This window comes from Emys orbicularis, chromosome 5 (genome assembly GCF_028017835.1).
Source record: "Emys orbicularis isolate rEmyOrb1 chromosome 5, rEmyOrb1.hap1, whole genome shotgun sequence".
NCBI lineage: Eukaryota > Metazoa > Chordata > Testudines > Emydidae > Emys > Emys orbicularis.
In genome coordinates, this window is record NC_088687.1 from 131,130,570 (window position 1) to 131,149,228 (window position 18,659).

Here is an 18,659-nt window from a genome sequence, read left to right on the forward strand (position 1 = left end):
TAAACTGTTTTAATTCCATACAAACAAACCCTAAACAATGTTTTTTTAATCTACTAAAATATTTTCATGGGCTATATCTGAAAGGATCTAATGAATTTTGACAGATTATAAAGAATGTTTTATTGCACTGCTGGCATTGGGGTAATCAAAACAATTTGGGCCCAGATTCTGATCTCACTTACACCCACGTAAATCCAGAGTAACTCACATGACATTCAAATTTGTTACTCTGGATTTACACCAAAGGGAGATAAGAATCTACCCTTCTGTTTTTAAACCACCAGACAACAGAGGAAACACAGAGAGTGAGGGCTCTTGGGTGCATGAACATGGTTCTTGTTTAAATCAATGGAAGCCATACATGAACAAGGTCAGAATTTGCCCACACAACTGTCTTACAGTCCAATACAAATATGCATCCTTCACAAATCCCTTAAAAATATTGTTAATACTGGCCTCCGCCTTTAGTTTTTTTCACCTACTGGCTCTGTTCCCCTGGAAAACTATCTTCACTCACAAAAGATATTTTGTACAGGTTGTTTTCTATACCATGAAGCAGCATCACTAGTCAAAGGTCCTCACAGAAATGAACTTGGAAGAGAACAGTCCCGCTTTATCTGGCTCTGGCAAGTATATTGCGTTCTCTTTTGGCCACCTTGATACCGGAGAGCTGTCAACAAACCCGAGGCAATGCCATGGAGAATAATAGAGATCTCCATCTTCACTGGCTGCTGAACAATGTTTAAACTGGGACTAAATCACCCCCCATCCACAGAAAAAAAAATCCATAAAAGGGCCAGGAAAAGCCATGAGTTTTAACTTGCTACTCCCCAGCCCTCATGACAGCACGTCTCCCTCGGAAGCTATGTTCCCAATGGTTCACCCCAAAGCCTCTTCTGCCAATCCAAGAGTGCTTCAATATTCAGAGAAGGGAAAACATACCTTAGCCTGCAAAAGTCCAACAGGTTTCCAGGCAGAGGACATGAATAGCAGCAGTCATCCCTTAGCTCCACCCCAGCCTCACCCCACACCCACAAAGCTCTTAGAATCATATACTTTAAGGTCAGAAGGGACCATTATGATCATCTAGTCTCACCTCCTGCACAACGCAGGCCACAGAATCTTACCCACCCACTCCTGTATCAGACCTATGTCTGAGCCATTGAAGTCCTCAGATCATGGTTTAAAGACTTCAAGGTGCAGAGAATCTTCCAGCAAGGGTCTTCAGAGTGCCGTTCTCATGGTCAGACTTTCCACTTTGCCCTTTTCCAGAGGTCCCTGGTGTAGAACAGTATTTGTGTATGGGGTCAGACAGCACTATGCCTGTGATTGGAAACCAGGTGCAAGACTAGAGCAAGGCAACAACTCAGAGAGGATAGGATGCTCTTTGTTCTACAAGTTTTAGAAGGTTGGGAAGAGCAAGGAGAGAGAAGAATTGCTTAGACTGGCTCATGGTGCAGAAAAAGGAGCAACAGTAAGGAACTGCGTAGGGCAACATTTAGACAAGCAGGAAAAAATGTCCTAACAGTGGGGTTGGAAGCTGGATGGTTTGAGTCTCCCAGTGGAAGTAGGTAGAAGACCCACTACTTGGATCATTTAAAACTAGACTTGGATAAAGAGCCTAATACAACAGGGCACTATGCAGCATTGGCAGAGGATGGACTAAATTACCTCAGAAACAAATCTTCTTCATCTCTAATTTCTGTGAGCCAATTTCTACCTCTGGATCCCTGTGTAACTCCTACTGATTTCAATGGGAGCCCCTGATGTAGACCTAACAGCCCAAATCTGGCCTTTAGAGTCTATGGGTTACTCCTTCTCTGCAGTGTCACGGTCACATTCAACAGAGCGCAGGTCTAACCCCACCAACAGAAGGGCCTGATCCTATAAGGCGCTTAAATTGATTGGGGTCAAGCCGGTTCAGCATCTTGCAGGCCCGGGGCAGACTGCAAACCCCATGCTTCCACTGGTGAGCAGTTACTCCCAGGAGTAGAATCAGTGCAACTACACGTGAGTAACTGCTTGCCACAATCTGCCCCTGTATTAGGAAAGAGAGGAGCATCCGCAGTCTATGAACCACAGTGCTTTGCATTTCCCAGTTAATAGGGATAAATCAGAGAGACACTTCACATGACATCGTTCCGGCATTGTCTATGAGGCAGGTGTACTACAGCAATTAAGAGCAGTGGCCAACCACATATAACTGCACCTTTTAGCCTTGACTCATCCTCAACAGGAAATATTTCTGGGTTCAATTACCAGTATTTTTCCCCGTACACAGCCAGCACCAAGCACTTTGCCAGACCAGGAAGCATCAAGTCACTTCCCCCATGAGATCTCACAACTATTATTTACGCTTGGAAATTAGATTAGAAATCACAACAAAAGCTTTGCATGGCGGTAGATCTCAAACTTGGCACTGAGTTTATACCAAGACCATTCCCCACCACAACCCCTAAATCAACTTCCGCTGAGAACAATGCTTGCAGTTTGTGTCTACAAAAGATTGATTTTTTTTTTTTTTTTTTAAACAGCTCACGCTGCATGTACCTTCAAGGGGCAGCAGCTACTTTAAACTGATGATTTCTTTGGGTTTCTGTGAATAGAAGGCTGCATTCCATAATCAGGGTATTGTTCTCTCTAAATGGACCCAGACTCGGTAAACATGCTCCTTAGCACAGCGCTGGGAGGGTGAAGGGGTGAGTGAATGAGTGAGTGAGTGAGTGTGTGTGTGTGCATGCAGAGAATGTGTCTTGTTTTAAAAACAGTAAATTATGTTAATTCATTTCCTCTGGCCAAACACTGGTAATAAACTTGGGGAAAGGAGGAGGAAAAAGTAAACAAGAGTCAATTACAAGAAGGTGAGGAGGGGGTAACTGAACAACTCAACCAAATGTCTCTTTTAGAAAAGGACATTTATTTTACAGCTCAAATGTGTTGCACACAGCTTTCCTTAATCCCGATGGAGGTATAAATGCAACCGTAACAATGTTGGTTGTGCGGCTTCATAGCCGGCCTGTTTTCTCACATTAGATCTTGGGAGCTAAGGAATCAGACTCCACTGTGCCATGGTTTGCTGTTACTCCCTTTTGGGCCTTTTCTCCACATGTGATTCGAGCATTCCCGTTACTGAAGGCAATATGGACAGTCAGAGCCGATTTGTAATTTTCTAACAGGAAAATAATTTCACTAAGCAAACTACCACGCTTTGACTCAAAACTCTGATTAGCACAGTTTGAAAACAGGGCAGCACACTGTTCTGGGAATTAACTTGCTTGACCCCTAGTTTATAATGGCATTCAAATAATCTGCAAGTCAGACTAAGTTGAAAAACTCTTAGAAGACCACACTGAAAGAATTTACTGGATTTACTAGGATAAAAGAAAATAAGCCTCAAACTCCACTTAGCTAGTCTGCAGTCTTCAGAGCTGAGTTTTCTCTCCTGACTTCAGGGGTGCTGGAACAGTTTTTATAGTGGGGCTGCTGAAGGTAGAAACCATGTATTTGGATTATTAATACTACTTCAAGCCAGGGGGTACGGCAGCACCCTTAGATCCAGCACGTATGCCCGACTTTATCTAGAAGGAGAGCACTATAGATGGTGGGTTCTCCCAGAAACTCTCACTAAGTGGGAATAAGCATCATATATCTATAGGCCAAATCTTGTGGGCTGATTATATCTCCCTTGCTCATGTTGACTGTTTTCTTCATTGGGACGATTTGAGGAACAGGAGTATGGATGGGGCACCTTCGTTTCCTTCCTCCGAAGCATCAGAGATGACTAGGACTGGAGATGGGATACTGAAGGGGGTGAGTCAGTGTTCTGTGGTGGCACCAAGCATTCTCTCTCTCAGCTTGGCTGGCTGGATCTTGCTCACACGCTCAGGATCTGACTCATCACCATATACAATGTTGGAAAGGAATTCTCCCTCAGGTCACATCGGCAGTGACCACAGGGGGGGTTCACCTTCCTCTGATGTTGGGCGTGGGTCGCTTGCCAGGTTCATCTGGGAATCTCTCACTTAATCAATTCCCTGCCATCACAGGGGCCTCGGCCACTCGTGCACCTTGGTCACTCCTGCTCTCTCTGCCTGTGGCACACAATCGTTTAGTCTCCTGGGGGCGGGAATACTTTGGTCTAATTTTGGTTGTTGGGTTTAGCGTGCGGGTGCTGGGTGACGTTGGTGGGCTGTGATATACAAGAGGTCAGACGGCATGATCCGGTGGTCCCTTCTGGCCATAAACTCTATGACTCTGACTGATTCTGACCCACATGAGCAGTGCAGTTGATCTGAATAACACTACTCATAGGAATAAGGGTGGCAGATCAAACTTCAAAGCCAGCATCCCTATTGCTACTTCACTGGTTGCCAGAAAGTGATACAGCTGACACAGGGACCGAGGCACAACCAGAATTTTCCTAAGGAGTGGTCCCAGAACTCTCCCTGCCCTGCCCCCAGCCCTACACACTCCCCCGAGCACTCCCATGTGCCCAGTCCTGAGCTCTCTCAGGCTGCCCCTGCACCCAGCTCCACACACACTCCCCTCCTCATGCCCCACAGCCAGCTCCAAGCTCTCCCCACTGCCCCCAGCCTCGGATATCTACCCTCCTCCCAGCCCCACGTTCTGCCTCTGCCACTTCCCCATACCCAGGCCTGAGGTCTCTCATGCTGTCTCTGCACCCAGCCCTGCACTCTTCCCTCCCCACACTCTCCATACCTGGCTCCAAACTCTCCCCACAGCACCCAGCCCTGTGGTCTCTCCACCCCACCCCCAGCCCTGAACTCTTACCCAGAGTCGGTCAGACAGAAGAGCACCATCCCCACCAGGGGCCAGGCAGTTCTGCGAGCCACAGGCCCCATCCTACTTCTGTATCTTTGCTTCCCCAGGAAGCATCAACAGCCTGGATCCAATCCTCCCACGCTTCTGGGTACTGGGAGTTCCTGGTGCCCCCTGCTCTGCCTCCCCCTCGGGGCTGGGCTACCTAGTGCCAATGGGAAAGCGGTGTTGTGACCTTGTGTATGGGGTGACAGTGCTGCTCAAATCTGGTCCAGTTGGACCTTCATCATGACAGAGGGGCATCCAGGCCAAATTTCTAGCTCCGGTCCAGGGCCAAGGGGTGGGCGGGGGTGTCTGGGCCCTCTGCCCCTCCCCCCCGCATTGCACCCGATCATAGGGGGATTTGTGTGATTCCAGCACCAGGCACAGTTCTGCATGCAATGCTCAAGCAACACTCCCACTGACTGAAGACATGAGAAGCGGGACCCTGATCTCAATTCTGGTTTACGCTGAACCAGGGGCTATGAGTTTTGCCTGAATGAAGCAAGCAGGATCAGGCCCTCATGTGGTCATTTGTCACGAAGGTAAGATATCTAAGAATTCCCAAATTGTCCTTTCCCCTGCAGCTAAGACTATGTGTCCCATGTTGACTCTATGATTCATTTGTCTCTATCTGTAGCAAGAAAAGGATAGATGGTGAACATGTGACCCAAACATGCAGTAGGTGCCAGATTAAAAAAAAAAAAAAATACACTAATTACAATTCACCCATCCTAAACCCATTTCCACGCATATGCAGATGAATTCATAATGGGTCTATTACTCCCCGTCAAATCAAAATACATCAGAAAACAAACATCTGTCTGGGCCATGCCGAGCAGAAAACCCCACTCTAATCCTTGATGAAATTAGCATGGACTATATTGTGTTTCTGATTGACTGTGAATATAAATAGGAATAATGGAGTCAATCAGTCAGGACCTATTACAATAGTTTTACATTAACTCCCGTATATCACACTGCCCTTTCCCACTGCTTGACACCAAACAGTGGAAATTTGAAATGCAGCCTGCTCTTTTAGGGCCCAGTTCTGCTCTCCAGTAGCATCATAAGGCCAAAGTCTACTCACAGCTCCACAGGTAGAACTCTCATTGAATCCAAAGAGAACTGAGAGCAGAATTTGGCCCACAAATATTAAAGATGGAAAAGATGTATTAGAGCAGAAGGCTCCCACACCACGTTCCATAGACCACGGTAGTTTTCAAAAGATTTGGTGGTGGTCCACGGCTGTCTGTTCACATGGTGCTGGTTCTCCTTCTAGCTTCCACTTGCTAAACTACATTCAAACGCATTGGATACTTCCTAATACTTTTCCGAGTAAGCAATTGCTGCAGCAGCCACTGGGATCTTGTGTGATCATGGACAGGAGGTCCGATCAATGCAGAATGGGAGTGTACGGGGCCCACGAGACAACCTATTGAGAGCTGATGTCACCTGTGAAAAAGTCTGCGAACTCCTCTGTTACATCAGCCAGTCCATGCCAAGCCAGGAATCTCCCTTTCAGTACATTTATCAGAGCTTTGCCAAATCCAGTTTTAAGTCTCAAGCAATGGAAGGTCTACCACTTCCTCCATTCGCTGTTCCACAGTATGGTACCCCTCATTGTCAGGAAGTTACTTCTGTTATTAAATATTTTAATATTCCTCTCCCCCTTTGTTGTTCTCACAGTTCAAACGCTTGTAGACTTATGTCCCCTCTTAGTCATTGCTTAACCAAATCATTCATATTTAGCTCTCTTAATCTTTCCTCTTAAATCAATTCCCCCAGCCCCTGATATTTGTGTACACAGTCCAAAATTGCACCGGCTTTTAATTTTGAAGCCTGACTGCATTATCAACTCATGTCTAATGTGCTGTCCACTCTCACTACTGGGACTCTTTCAGCATTACTCCTCACCAGGTTTTTCCACCCACTGCAAACATGCATTTTTAATTATTTTCCCCCACATGAATGAGACTGCTCTTACTCAATTTGAATCTCAATTAGTTATTTTTCACCCAATGTCTTATCTCTCTAAATCCCTTCAGACTATTTCTCTGTCAAATAGGAGTTGTGAATGAGAATCTGAAGGCAGAATTGGGCCATTTCTACTCAAAGAAAACTGAGCCACAGGTATGGATTGATTTACCATGATGAATGTCTCCTTTAGCTATTGTGTACACATCAGCCTTAGCTTCAATTTCACTGAAATATCAGACTAATTAGCGAACCGTCCAGAGATACTAATTTCTTTTGGAAAAGCTACACCAAAAGAAAAGTCAACGCAAATACAAAGAGAATAGTGATTGTCTAAGAACTGGCTAGGTAGGGACTACAGTTAAAAACAATTCTTGCCTCCAAAACACACAGTGGCGGATTGTGTAATTTATAACCTAGCCCATATAGAGGAGGTATGGACTGCTCCGGAAAACAGTACATTTGTGTAGATTACGAAAAAAGGTCAAGATTATCTAAAACGTGTTATATAATCCCATCCTAACAACGACCTTCTCCCTCATGTAGATGCAGGGTACCTTGATTTAGCTAATCAAGGTCAAGCCTAGATCTCCCCCTCTTTCCTAATCTTGGTAAAGCCATTAATTGTGCCCCAGGAAGGCACAACTTCACAACTTCCCCAGCTCTCTAAAGTGCAGGGGAACAGTGCAGCCTACTCCTCCCTCTGATTTGCACCTTTCTTCCCCATTCACCCAGCACACCCACCTGGACTTTAGCTGTGTCTAGACATGGGAAAGCTTCAAAGTCATTCAGGGCAGTAGTAACACATTTACCGCTGTGACCAACAAGCCACCATGACAAGAATTTTGTACAGAGTCATTCCTACAGGGTATTTAGGGGCTATTCACAGGCAACTGACGTCTATCCATGTAGATAATAATACACCATGTGGGTAGTATCTGGTGGAACATGGGTGAAAAGGGACACCACTAATAGTTGTGAATGGGTTACGTCCATACCTTACCTTCAACAGAGTTCACACACACTGAGTTAGTCTGAAGGCTAATCCCTCTCCTGGGATTTGGTTTTACTGGGGACTCAAGAACAATAATACATCATAACCCAGCCTCAACTTTCTCCCTGAATTTGACTGTCCCTTGGATTTCCCTCTAGGGTGACCAGACGTCCCGATTTTATCGGGACAGTCCCGATTTTAAGGGACTTGTCCCGCGTCCCGACCTTACATCGGTCGGGACGCACTTTGTCCCGATATTGGGGGACCGTCTGGTGGAGGACACAAGCCGGTGCTGCCGGCGCCGCTCACCTCTTCTTCCTGGGCCTGGGGCAGCGCAGCTGAACTCCCAGCGCTCGCCCGCCGGCTGGCAGGAGCCTGCAGAGTGCTGCAGCCCCACTCCCCAGGCACGCACAGAGATGGCGAGTAGGTCTCCACTGTGTGCTGCAGGGGCGGGGCTTGTAGGCGCCGTCAGCGAGCCCCCCCGCCCCTGCCCCCGCCCCCCTCGACCCGACCCGCGCGACCTTAGGAGTCAGAGGGACGGGACCTGCCTGCTGGATGCTTCCTGGGAGCCGCTCCAGGTAAGGCTAGCACTGCCTGGGACTCACCTGGCCCCCTGGCAGGTCCCTCTGGCGGGGGGGGAGGCTCTGCGTGCTGCCCCCCTCCCTCCCTGAGGGGGGAGGTGGAGACGGAGCAGAAGCAAGCTGGTGGGGGGGGGGGGGGGCGTTGAGCTGCCAGTGATTTCTCAGTTTTTCCTGTGCTCCGGCAGTTTTTTTTGTTTTGCTCCGCCGCCTGCTTGTTTTTTTTTACTCCGCCACCGACTTGTTTTTTTTTTTCTCCCCCCCCCCCGTCCCGATATTTGACCTCTGTCATCTGGTCACCCTATTTCCCTCCAGGACTCCCTGTCCCCACCTCCCTTATATCTTGGGTGGAGTTAAACTCACACCTGCCACCATGAGTCAACAGAACTTCAGAATCTCTATGCATGGCTCCAACACTTGCTGGCAGGGCAAGCCAATGGAAGAACCCTATTCTGGTTCATGCATCATCAACAGAATTGTTAACCAACCTTGGACTATGTCTCTTTTGCAGTTCTTTCCACTGACTTCAATGGGTGTTGCACCAGGCTTTTATAACAGTTGGGTCATGATTACTGGAGATGTTGCACAAGTCTGAAAGAGCCCAGCTTGAATATCAGCTCCCAAACTGAGTCTGCAGGGTTGATGCTCAGTTAAAACCATTTTCTCACTTGTATACCGAGCAATATTCAATTTGAAATTCACGGATGCCATGTAAACAGAGGCACTTTTCAGAGCAGTTGAAAGCTAAGTCTACCTGAATGGATAAGTAATGGAAAGAATGCGAACCAAGGATCACAGACCAAGTACTATTTCACCAGAATTCTCACAGCAGTCAATTCACTGGGCACATGAAATACGAGCAACCTGGTCAAGGAAAATATGAATCAACTTGAACAACAGTCAAATATAACAGAGGACTTTAAAAAAAAAAAAAAAAGGTCTGTATTTCTGCATTTGTCTGCCCGCCACAGGTTTGTTTTTTTAAATTTAACATGCATAAATACTGACAGCTCCAACAATACTCACCAAAATCAACAGAACCCAAGAGGCATCTAGTTTATGACACTTCTTGCTTTACTCACTTCTCAATCACTTGACAGGATACCCAAGATTGTGTAAATCTTTCATGAAATAAATTTACCAGGCACAAAGAGAAATTATTTTGTTTCCTGCCAAGATAGAAACCGCTCTTACTTCAACAACTATTCAGGAGGGGCTGAGGGTGCAGAAATCAAGAGAAACATTAGTCCTCTCCAAGACATCTCTGGTCCCAATTTACATTTTTCTACCCTTAGTGCAGCTGAAAATTAAATTTGAACACTTAATGGCAGAAGTAGCCTGGAGTTATTGACTGGATTTCTTCCTGAAAATTGGAGTGGTTTTGATGAAATAAAAATGTTAGGTTATTCACAGCACTGCTGGATACTGCAATACAATGCAGAGACTGTGTAATCAGGGCAACTAACCAAACTCCAGGCACCTGATGTTTATTTGACTCGAAAGGGGAAAATCAGAGAGATGCGAATAGATTCCATGGCAAACGGCATACGTTAACTTGTTAAATAATCCTGCACAACGGTATCCAGGCCCTCTGCACCCAGCAACGTTCCCCTCAGAATGACACTCGTTCCTCTTTGCAGTCTTGTTGTAGCCGCTTTGCTTCCCCTTCCCAGACAAGAAGAGGAGCTCTGTGTAAGCTCGAAAGCTTGTCTTTCTCCAACAGAAGCTGGTCCAATAAAAGATATCACCTCACCCACCTTGTCACTTACTCTTCTGGAATAAAACCCCCACGGGATAACCTGAAGTTAAAGCAATGAATGTCCAAGTTGCTTTCTGTCCCACAACACATACTACATCATTCTCTTAGCCTTCCAGCCCCCCAAAGCTAGCAACAGGCTGCGAACGGTGCATCTTCTGGGAAAAGAAATGCAGCGCTAGCTGGAGTTTCTCTCCCCATGTACAAATATACTACAGCACACATCAGCAACCCAAAACCCTGTACTCAGACTGCTGTAAAATGGAGCTATGTGCTGTAATAAAGCAGTGGATTTGTGTAAGTGTCAGCATCATAATTAATCTGCATCGGACAGTTCTTTAAGGGCCAGATCCAAAGCCCATGAAGTCATTGGGAGTCTTTCCATTGACTTCCATGGGCTCTGGATCTGGCCTTTATAAGTTAAAACAGACATGTTGTATCTATCTAACTTAGGCATTTCTAACATTCCCACTACAACAGCATCCTGGCCTAAAGACCTGATCCTGCAAGTATCTCATTAACTTCAATGGGGCTACTCATGTGAGTAAGGGCTACAGAAGCAGATTCAATACATGTTTGTAATGGACTCTCCTCTTTGCCACTCTTACAATCAGCTTCTTTATGCTTATATTCTTTTTAATTCCCTTATACGAACAAAAACTTTCAACCTCTGTACAACAAAATAGGACAGGTCAGCATGGCTAAATTAATAGCGAGACATGTTTACTATAGAAAGATCCAAGCAAAGTTCCTGGGTTACACGGCCAGCTTCACAAAAGAAAAGAAATATAAATACAAATGAAAATATTCAAAACAAGATCAAATACATTTCGGCACAACTGCCCCACTAGAAAGCACAGAAGGAGGTCAGACGAAAGACAAACTCTGAGGAGTGAAATAAAATGAATAGGCTAATTAAAACGGGGAGGAGGAGAAGGAGTGTTTCCACTGACTACTGCAAAATTGGGATTAATTTGAAAGCAGACCTTTTGAACAGGGTGATTTTACAAGCCACTGCAGACCCAAGGAGGAGTTTCACATCTTTGGAAAAAAAAGAAAGCTGCATTGATACTACTCAAACTGAATAAATACAGCAATGACTTCAGAATTTATTTTTTTTCAAAGCAGGCAAAAGACGACCTTTGTGTCATTCCCCCCCCCCCCCCGCCCCCGCCCCTTAGGTGGAAATGATTTACCTCTTCCAGAAGTTAATGCAAAATATGTAACAAAAAGGTGAATCTCTCTACTTGCCATATTCCATAGCAACTACTCTATATACATCTGCTTTAGTCTGTTCAGGGTTTATCACACTGTGCAAGCTGACTACTTGGAAAAGACCAGATCCTCAGCTGATGTAAATCAACTCCCCGGGGCCAATTTACACCCCCAAAAAAGCTAGATCCCTAGTTGCTAAATTCGTTACAGTGCTCTCACACCTTTAAAAGTAGGCACTCATTACTTAGCAAGTGCTACTTACTCAACATTTGTCTTTCCAGAAGAAAGAATGATATTGGAAATGTTGGAAAACAATCCCAAGGCATACTGAAATTACTTTTATGCATAAACAGCAGGCTTTAAAATTTACTTTCTGCATCACAAGAATGATAGATTTTTTTTTTCTAAAGGAAGGTCCAAGCAGCTAAACAGCATGCACACTGTGGAAACCAACTAATAACACCTTTTAAAAACCCTAACATGTTGGAGTGATTTTCTGAGTTCCATAATAAAAAAAATAAATATTAATAAATTAATGCTTATCTTCCAGTTTGACACACTTTGTATTCTATACTTACACCCAGCGACAATTTTAAAGTGAATAACACCACCAGAAGGAGGAGGAATTTAGGTTTGAAAAGTAATCAGGGTTCCCTCCGATCATCAAGGATATATAATAGATAGGTATAGGCTATGCTGTCAGACTATTCTTATGCAGATAGACCTGATCCAAAGTCAATTGAAGTCAATCAAAAGACTCCCCTTGACTTCAATGGGATCCGAATCAGGTCCTATATGCTTTTCTTTCCCATTAGAAAGAAAAAGAAAGATGTCCAAATAATAATCAAGTCCAAGACAAACCACGGTATAGCGGTATCTTTACAACAGAAGGCAACTGTTGTCCTATTTATTATTTAGATCATCAGTATTAACTACTATTCACTCTTATAAATCATTACATTTATAGAACTTAATGGTAAAGATATTGCCTGCTATTAAGAACCATCTCGGTGAAAAGAAAACTGTCGAGCATTCAAGACCCATATTTCCAACATTTAAAAGAAAAAGTGTCAAACACTGACATGTGATAAATATCTGTGCCAGCCTAGTGAATTTTGAGCTTGCCGTAGTTAAACTGCACAAGTAGTGAACTTATTGTAAGTCATGCGTCAGAGTCCAGCTATTTTTTAAAATCATGTATCACAGGGGGGGGAAAAGGGGGGGGGAGTTATAGCAGTATGCCCCCATGCACAGAAAATAAAACTGATGTCCAAACTTGTTAGTTTCAATAAGAATATCAGTTTACTGGCCAAAGGAAGGGCTGTTACTGCTCTTACCAAAAACGTCTAAACATACCATATGAAATCGTGCTTTAAGTACTGTAGCAAGCCACGTGCACCCTTGTGTTACCATATACGGTAACCCAGGCGAATACGATGGCAACTTGACAGATTTGGAACAAATATTGCGCTGTGTGTCACTCAGATACCATAAGCAGGAAAATATCAGATTGTATTACCTGTATCCAACCAGTGGTGTGCAGAAGCAGGAGCACACTACGACAGTTCATTTCGTTAAAGGTTAGTAACACAGGGCAGCATTCACCCCTGGGGAAGAGGGCGCGCATAAGACTCTCAGGCACCAGTTATCCCCATCACAGGGGCTGCATGGGGCGCAAATGATGGAGCAGCTGCAAAGAGGTGCCGGTATACCACATTGCACCCTCATAAGTAGGCACAGAAGGTCACAGAGGGGACAGGATGAGGGGTGGCTCAAAGTAGGAGCAAGGGGGGGCTGTATTAGCGCAGGTCCAGGAGGATAACACCAGCACAACTGGTGCAAATGGTTGAGGCCGCTATTCTATACCTTGCCCTTAGCCCGGGGGGTAGATTTTGTCTCTCCAGCCCCTCCACATTCCGCCTGCACAGAACCTGAATACTCAAGCTACATGCACACAAGGAGCACCCCCGTACTACCGTTAGCCCCAAAGAGGAGGGACAGACCAAGGGCTTGTCTGCACTTGGAAATATACTGAAATAGCTATTCCAAAATCATGATTCCAGTGACCATTTTAAAGTGAATAATGACACCAGAATGGGAAGGAATTTAGGTTTAAAAAATAACCAAGGGTCTCTCAGATAAACAAGGATATAGTAGGTAGGTATTCTCTATACATGCCCTTAGCTAAAACCTTTAAGTTTAGATCCCTGAAAGCACAGGTTCAAACCCTACCTAGGGAGGGGCTGGCCTTTCATACTGCCAAGCAGACAACTTAAGTTCCATGTGTTCACTCTGCAAGGACTCTTTTGTATGAACCCTTAAAAACGGAGTTGGTCCCTACTCTTTATGGAAATTAAAAATCCCATAGCACCTTTCCTAAGAGTTCAGGTTTACCCTGGTTTCTTTAGCCAAACCTTCCCCTCTCCTGGCGTGTACTGCATTTCAGCTGGCGGCCATCCTCCACCGCAGAAATGCCTGTATTTCAATAGCTCAGGAATGATGCACAGCCAGCTCCTGCAGCTGTGATACTAGCAAAACCCCCAGATGAGTTAGAATAAAGACTGCAGGATAAGGCCACAGGCACAAAGTCCTTTGGGATCCTTCACCAGGAAAGGTGCTATCTGAACACAGAGTAAAAGAATATAATGTAAAGTTTAATGGAACATTAAGATCGCAGCTAAGCGCTCAAAAGCCAGGAAATACCAGTTAGAGTTGCATGAGCAGCCTTAACTCTGCCCTCTTGTGCAAACGCATTATGACCCAGGCCTTAATCCCATGCTCACACAGCATGCAATGTGGAATCACGGAATTAGCACTGTAGCACCATTACGTTTCATGAGACGTTTAAAAGAAGTTAACCTAAAGCTTCAAGCTTGGATGCCAAAATTTAGGCACTTAATTCCACATCCAGAGGTGATGAGTGTTCGCCATTCCCACCAGCAGGCACCCATTTAACATACAGGAACCCATGTTGCAAAGTGTTGGCCATATGGGCTACATGCATGCAATCTACAATCAGGACACACATTAATTGCGCAAAGAGTCCCCTCCTACTTCAAAGAAATACCCGAAAACCCTCAACTTGAGATTCATCCACTGCTGGATTGTCTGTAAAACCTCCATGACTAAAACAGGTAATATTTATATATCTGCAGTGGTCTAACCCAGTGTAAAAAAAAAAAAAAAAAAAATCCACAGGCATGTTACACATGGGGCACATTTCAAAAAGTCTAAACATTATCCTGGTGTGTTTTAAATAAGGGAAATTTTACAGCATCGAATAAGGTTTCAGAGCTCTAGATATTTCTGTTTCTCACTTCTGTGTGTTTAAGGGCTCAATCCTGCTCCCAATTCAATCACTAGCAAAAATCCTATTGATTTTAGTGGGTGGAGAATCAGGCCTTAAATGTGGTACCTTTTTGCCTCTGCTTTTCCTGTAATGACACCTTTCCTCTTCATTTGCTCCATTTATCTCTCTCCACATCAGAAAGTAAGTGGATTATATTCTTTTTCTTTGGCCACAATACAGTAATTTACCACATTTTTATGCCATTTAAACAATCAGACTCTCTCTCTCACCATGTGCAGGGCGTATTTGTCTGGAGCAGTAAAGAGGTCTGTTCACCAGACAATGTAGCCTTACAAAGTTTACACTATGTCTAAGTGACCTCTGCAAATGCAAAAATATGATCTGTTCTGAAATCATGGCTGTGAATTTTTTGTTGTTTCTGTTCAAAACAATCATTCACAGCACTATGAGTCATTTAAGCTGCATACTATATTTTAAGTACAATAAAATAATACAAGCAAGATAGACAAAGAAAAATTAAACAAGATTTAGCAATAAAGCAGTAAATACTCTACTCAAAACACTGCAGAAAATTACCCCAAAAAGATTTGGTCTTACAGCCCACTCAAGATTTCTCAGTGAACTCCACTGGGTACTCAAGTCTATTATAATAATATACATTCACGAGGTCATCTTAATTCATACCACTCCTGTCCATTGCCTACAACTTAAAACTGGGTCTCCATTGTAAACCATGCCTGGAATTCAGACTTTCAGGTCTTAAAGGCTATACACTGTTTTCCTTTTCATTCAGCTTCCAGCAGAATCGTTTTACAGTGCTTCTGCCTCCATAAAATATTTGCTTGGGAGTCAATGCCAAGAAAAAACAACAACAGTGCACTAACCAAGCTCCGAGTTTCTATAGCAATGCTTTTTATCCCCTCTCTCACACACACACACACACACACACACACACACATATATTTTTTTGGCAAGTTATGGCTTCCAGAACTAATAGCAAGTTTAAATATTTAAATTGTAAACTAAGCAACACATAATCTTGTGCTGGGCATTTTTAATGGTCGCTCAGCAATTTATGCTTCTTCAACAGTGTTTGGGATTGCAGCTGGGGCAAATCTACATCCTAAATACATACAACCATTCTCATGGAACAATGCACTCCTCTCCTTTGTGACCAGTAGAGAATCAGTTAGACTGAGAGAGTGGTTTATCATTCAGACTTTCCAATGCTAACGTGACAGCCCTGGCAAAGGTATGTTAGACCAGTGGTTCTTAACCAGGGGTACATGTACCGTTAGGGGCACGCAGTCTTCCAGGGGGTACATCAACTCATCTAGACATGTATGTAGCACAACAGGCTACCTAAAAAGCACTCGCAAAGTCAGTACAAAATAAAATTTCATACGACGACTTGTTTATACCTCTGTATATATTATGCACTGAAATGTAAGTACAATATTTATATTCCAGTTGATTTATTTTATAAGTATGTGGTAAAAATGAGAAAGTAAGCAATTTGTCAGTAATAGCATACTGTGACACTTTTGTATTTTTAGGTCTGATTTTGTAAGCGAGTAGTTTTTAAGTGAGGTGAAACTTGGGGTACGCAAGACAAAGCAGACCCCTAAAAGAGGTACAGTGGTCTGGAAAGGTTGAGAGTTGTGGTGTTAGACTAATGCTGAGGACAAGTAATGGTTCTTTCTATTCTGAGCCCATAACTTTTGTTAAATTATCTTCTCATAGGAAACCTCTCCTCCCTTACCTCAACTCCTAGGTCATTGTTTTTCAATCCACCACTGGTAGGGTAACCTGTTTATTGAAATCTGATCGTCTACTGGAGTCCCAGTGTTAAAATATGTGCTAGCTGTTGAGAACTGTCATTTGTCTGTCACTTGGAAAGTTAATGGATTTGTTTGTTTAGTTTGCTATTGGAAATACACAGGGCAGAGTTTGGAGGGATTACAGGAGGGGAGAGGCACTCCTGATCCACAAAGGAATGCAATTGTTTTCCTTTAACCCTACACTGAAAGTTGAAAGCCAACTGTGTATTTTTACACATAAACGACAAAAGCAAAGAGCTCACCTGCAATTAACAAACTGGCCAAAAAGTGACCATCCTGCATCCGAGTTGCGATATCACGGTCAACACTGGAAAAAAAAGTGCCATGGGAGGAATGCATGTGTGGGAGGACAAGGGGGAAGGGAGATTCTATGCAGAAGGAAATATCATGATTTGGTCTCTAAAAGGGACTATAGGGTGTTGGAAGAACATGAGCACAACTGGAGCAAATGTAAAGGCACAAGCCACAAACCATTTCCAAGGCTGCATAAAGCTCATTCTCCTTACCTCGGGCTGAATCGGAAAATGCAATTATCCCTACAAAAAAGAGCGCAAACTGGAATTCCATTTTGAAAACTGGTTCCGTCTGTATTGTACAGATTTCTGATCTTTCAAACCTGGAAGAAGGAAAAAGAAGGGAAATGAGAATTTAAAAAAAACCAACCCCTCGGTGTGTCAGTAGAGCAAACAAAATTTGTACCAGCAATTATAAATATTTATAATTCATTCCTTGGCATTCAGCATGTAAAACTTTGCTCTGTCCTAATCTTTTGCTCTTGCCTGATATAAATCAAACACTTTTTTGGTATCTTGTACAGAACCAGTCTTGAAGGCAAGCAAACACTAGTGAGTGGCCATAAAACAAGATTTCAGGTTAAAAACGTTTGGAGGAGCTGAATAAAGGAATCTATCCTTTCCACCCACAGAATTTAGCTTTTCTGCTTCATTGCTTCTAACGTGGGTGCTAGAGCTCTGTATATTTCCTTCAGTGCTGAATTTTTCTTCGCAGCAATTCATTTTCCCAACCCTCCTTTCCTTTCAAGCAGGGCTTGTTTTGGTTTACACCAAAGGTGTGTCCTGCTGCAAACCTGTCATTCATACCCTTGAATATTCCTTGGCTGCTCTAATATCTGTTTTTAAAAAAAAAAAAAAAATCTAGGTAGATCAGGTTTACATTAATTACACTCTGTTCTCCTCCTAAAACTCTCACTCTCTAAACACTATCTGAATTCCTCCCTCTTGTAAACTCCCTGATTTAAACGCTCTATGCCCTCAGGACATACAACAATCCATGTATAGCATCCAACAAACCAAATAATTACACATTGCCATTAGCTTACAAATTTGCACCACAAATTCTTAAGGTGGTAAAATGAAGTGGGGGGGGAAGCTGTGATTAATACAGAATCTCTGCCCAAGGCATGAGTGCACATCAACCCACCTGGGGAGTGCAGAGGGACACATGATGTACCGTCATTTCCATCTTACAGAACTGCGCTGCAAGGAAGGGGAAGGAAGAATCCAGAAACGTTTATACCTTGCAAAGGCAAAGTGAGGCAGCTCAGAGAAAGACTATTTTGGTTGCTGCTATTATGTTAATATATTATTTTCAGCAGGGAGCCTGAGGCAGGTCATGCCAGGAGAGGTAACCAGCTCTCAGCAGAAACTGTGCTTCCCAAACCAACCCAGCAGAGCAGTCACCGTCCCTTACCCTCCCAGCCCCACCATCTGGAGTCAGGAAGGCACACAGCCTTGGTCCAGGGCCCATGGGACCAAGCCACCCCACAGCTGATCCCGTTCCCCATTAGTCAGCGAGTCCTGTAAAAGAGGGGTGCAGTTCCCAGCACTTCCCCATTCTGGTCTAGATAATACTTAGTCCTGCCTTGAGTGCAGGGGAGTGGACTAGATGACCTCTGGAGGTCCCTTCCAGTTCTGTGATTCTATATGGCTTCAAACATCCAGCGTAAAACTGACCCGGGGTTTTCCTGTCCCTTTTTCAAGTAAACACCTCCTCTCCCCAAAGGTACCAGAGCCAGTGAGGTAAGGGAGCTGGAACCTGCGCCTCCCCTGGGCAGGCATACATGTGTATTGATGACTCGCAGGGTAATTATCACTCGTGTGCCTTTCCCTTCCCGGGCAGGCCAGCGAGCAGCCCCGGCGCTCGGGAGGGT

The 18,659-nt window shown here is 44.2% G+C and overlaps 1 protein-coding gene across 1 annotated transcript in view; it reads right to left on the bottom strand.

Moving 5' to 3' along the window:
• The window catches only part of FGFRL1 (fibroblast growth factor receptor like 1), a 235,465-nt gene extending 217,513 nt beyond the window's left edge, over positions 1 to 17,952 (bottom strand). Inside the window, exons 1-2 of the mRNA XM_065405551.1 lie at positions 17,930 to 17,952; positions 16,996 to 17,105 (exon numbers count right to left, since the gene is read on the bottom strand). Coding sequence (XP_065261623.1) covers positions 16,996 to 17,105; positions 17,930 to 17,952 — 133 coding nt within the window. The remainder of the gene's footprint in view (positions 1 to 16,995; positions 17,106 to 17,929) is intronic.
• Positions 17,953 to 18,659: the final 707 nt, after the last annotated feature.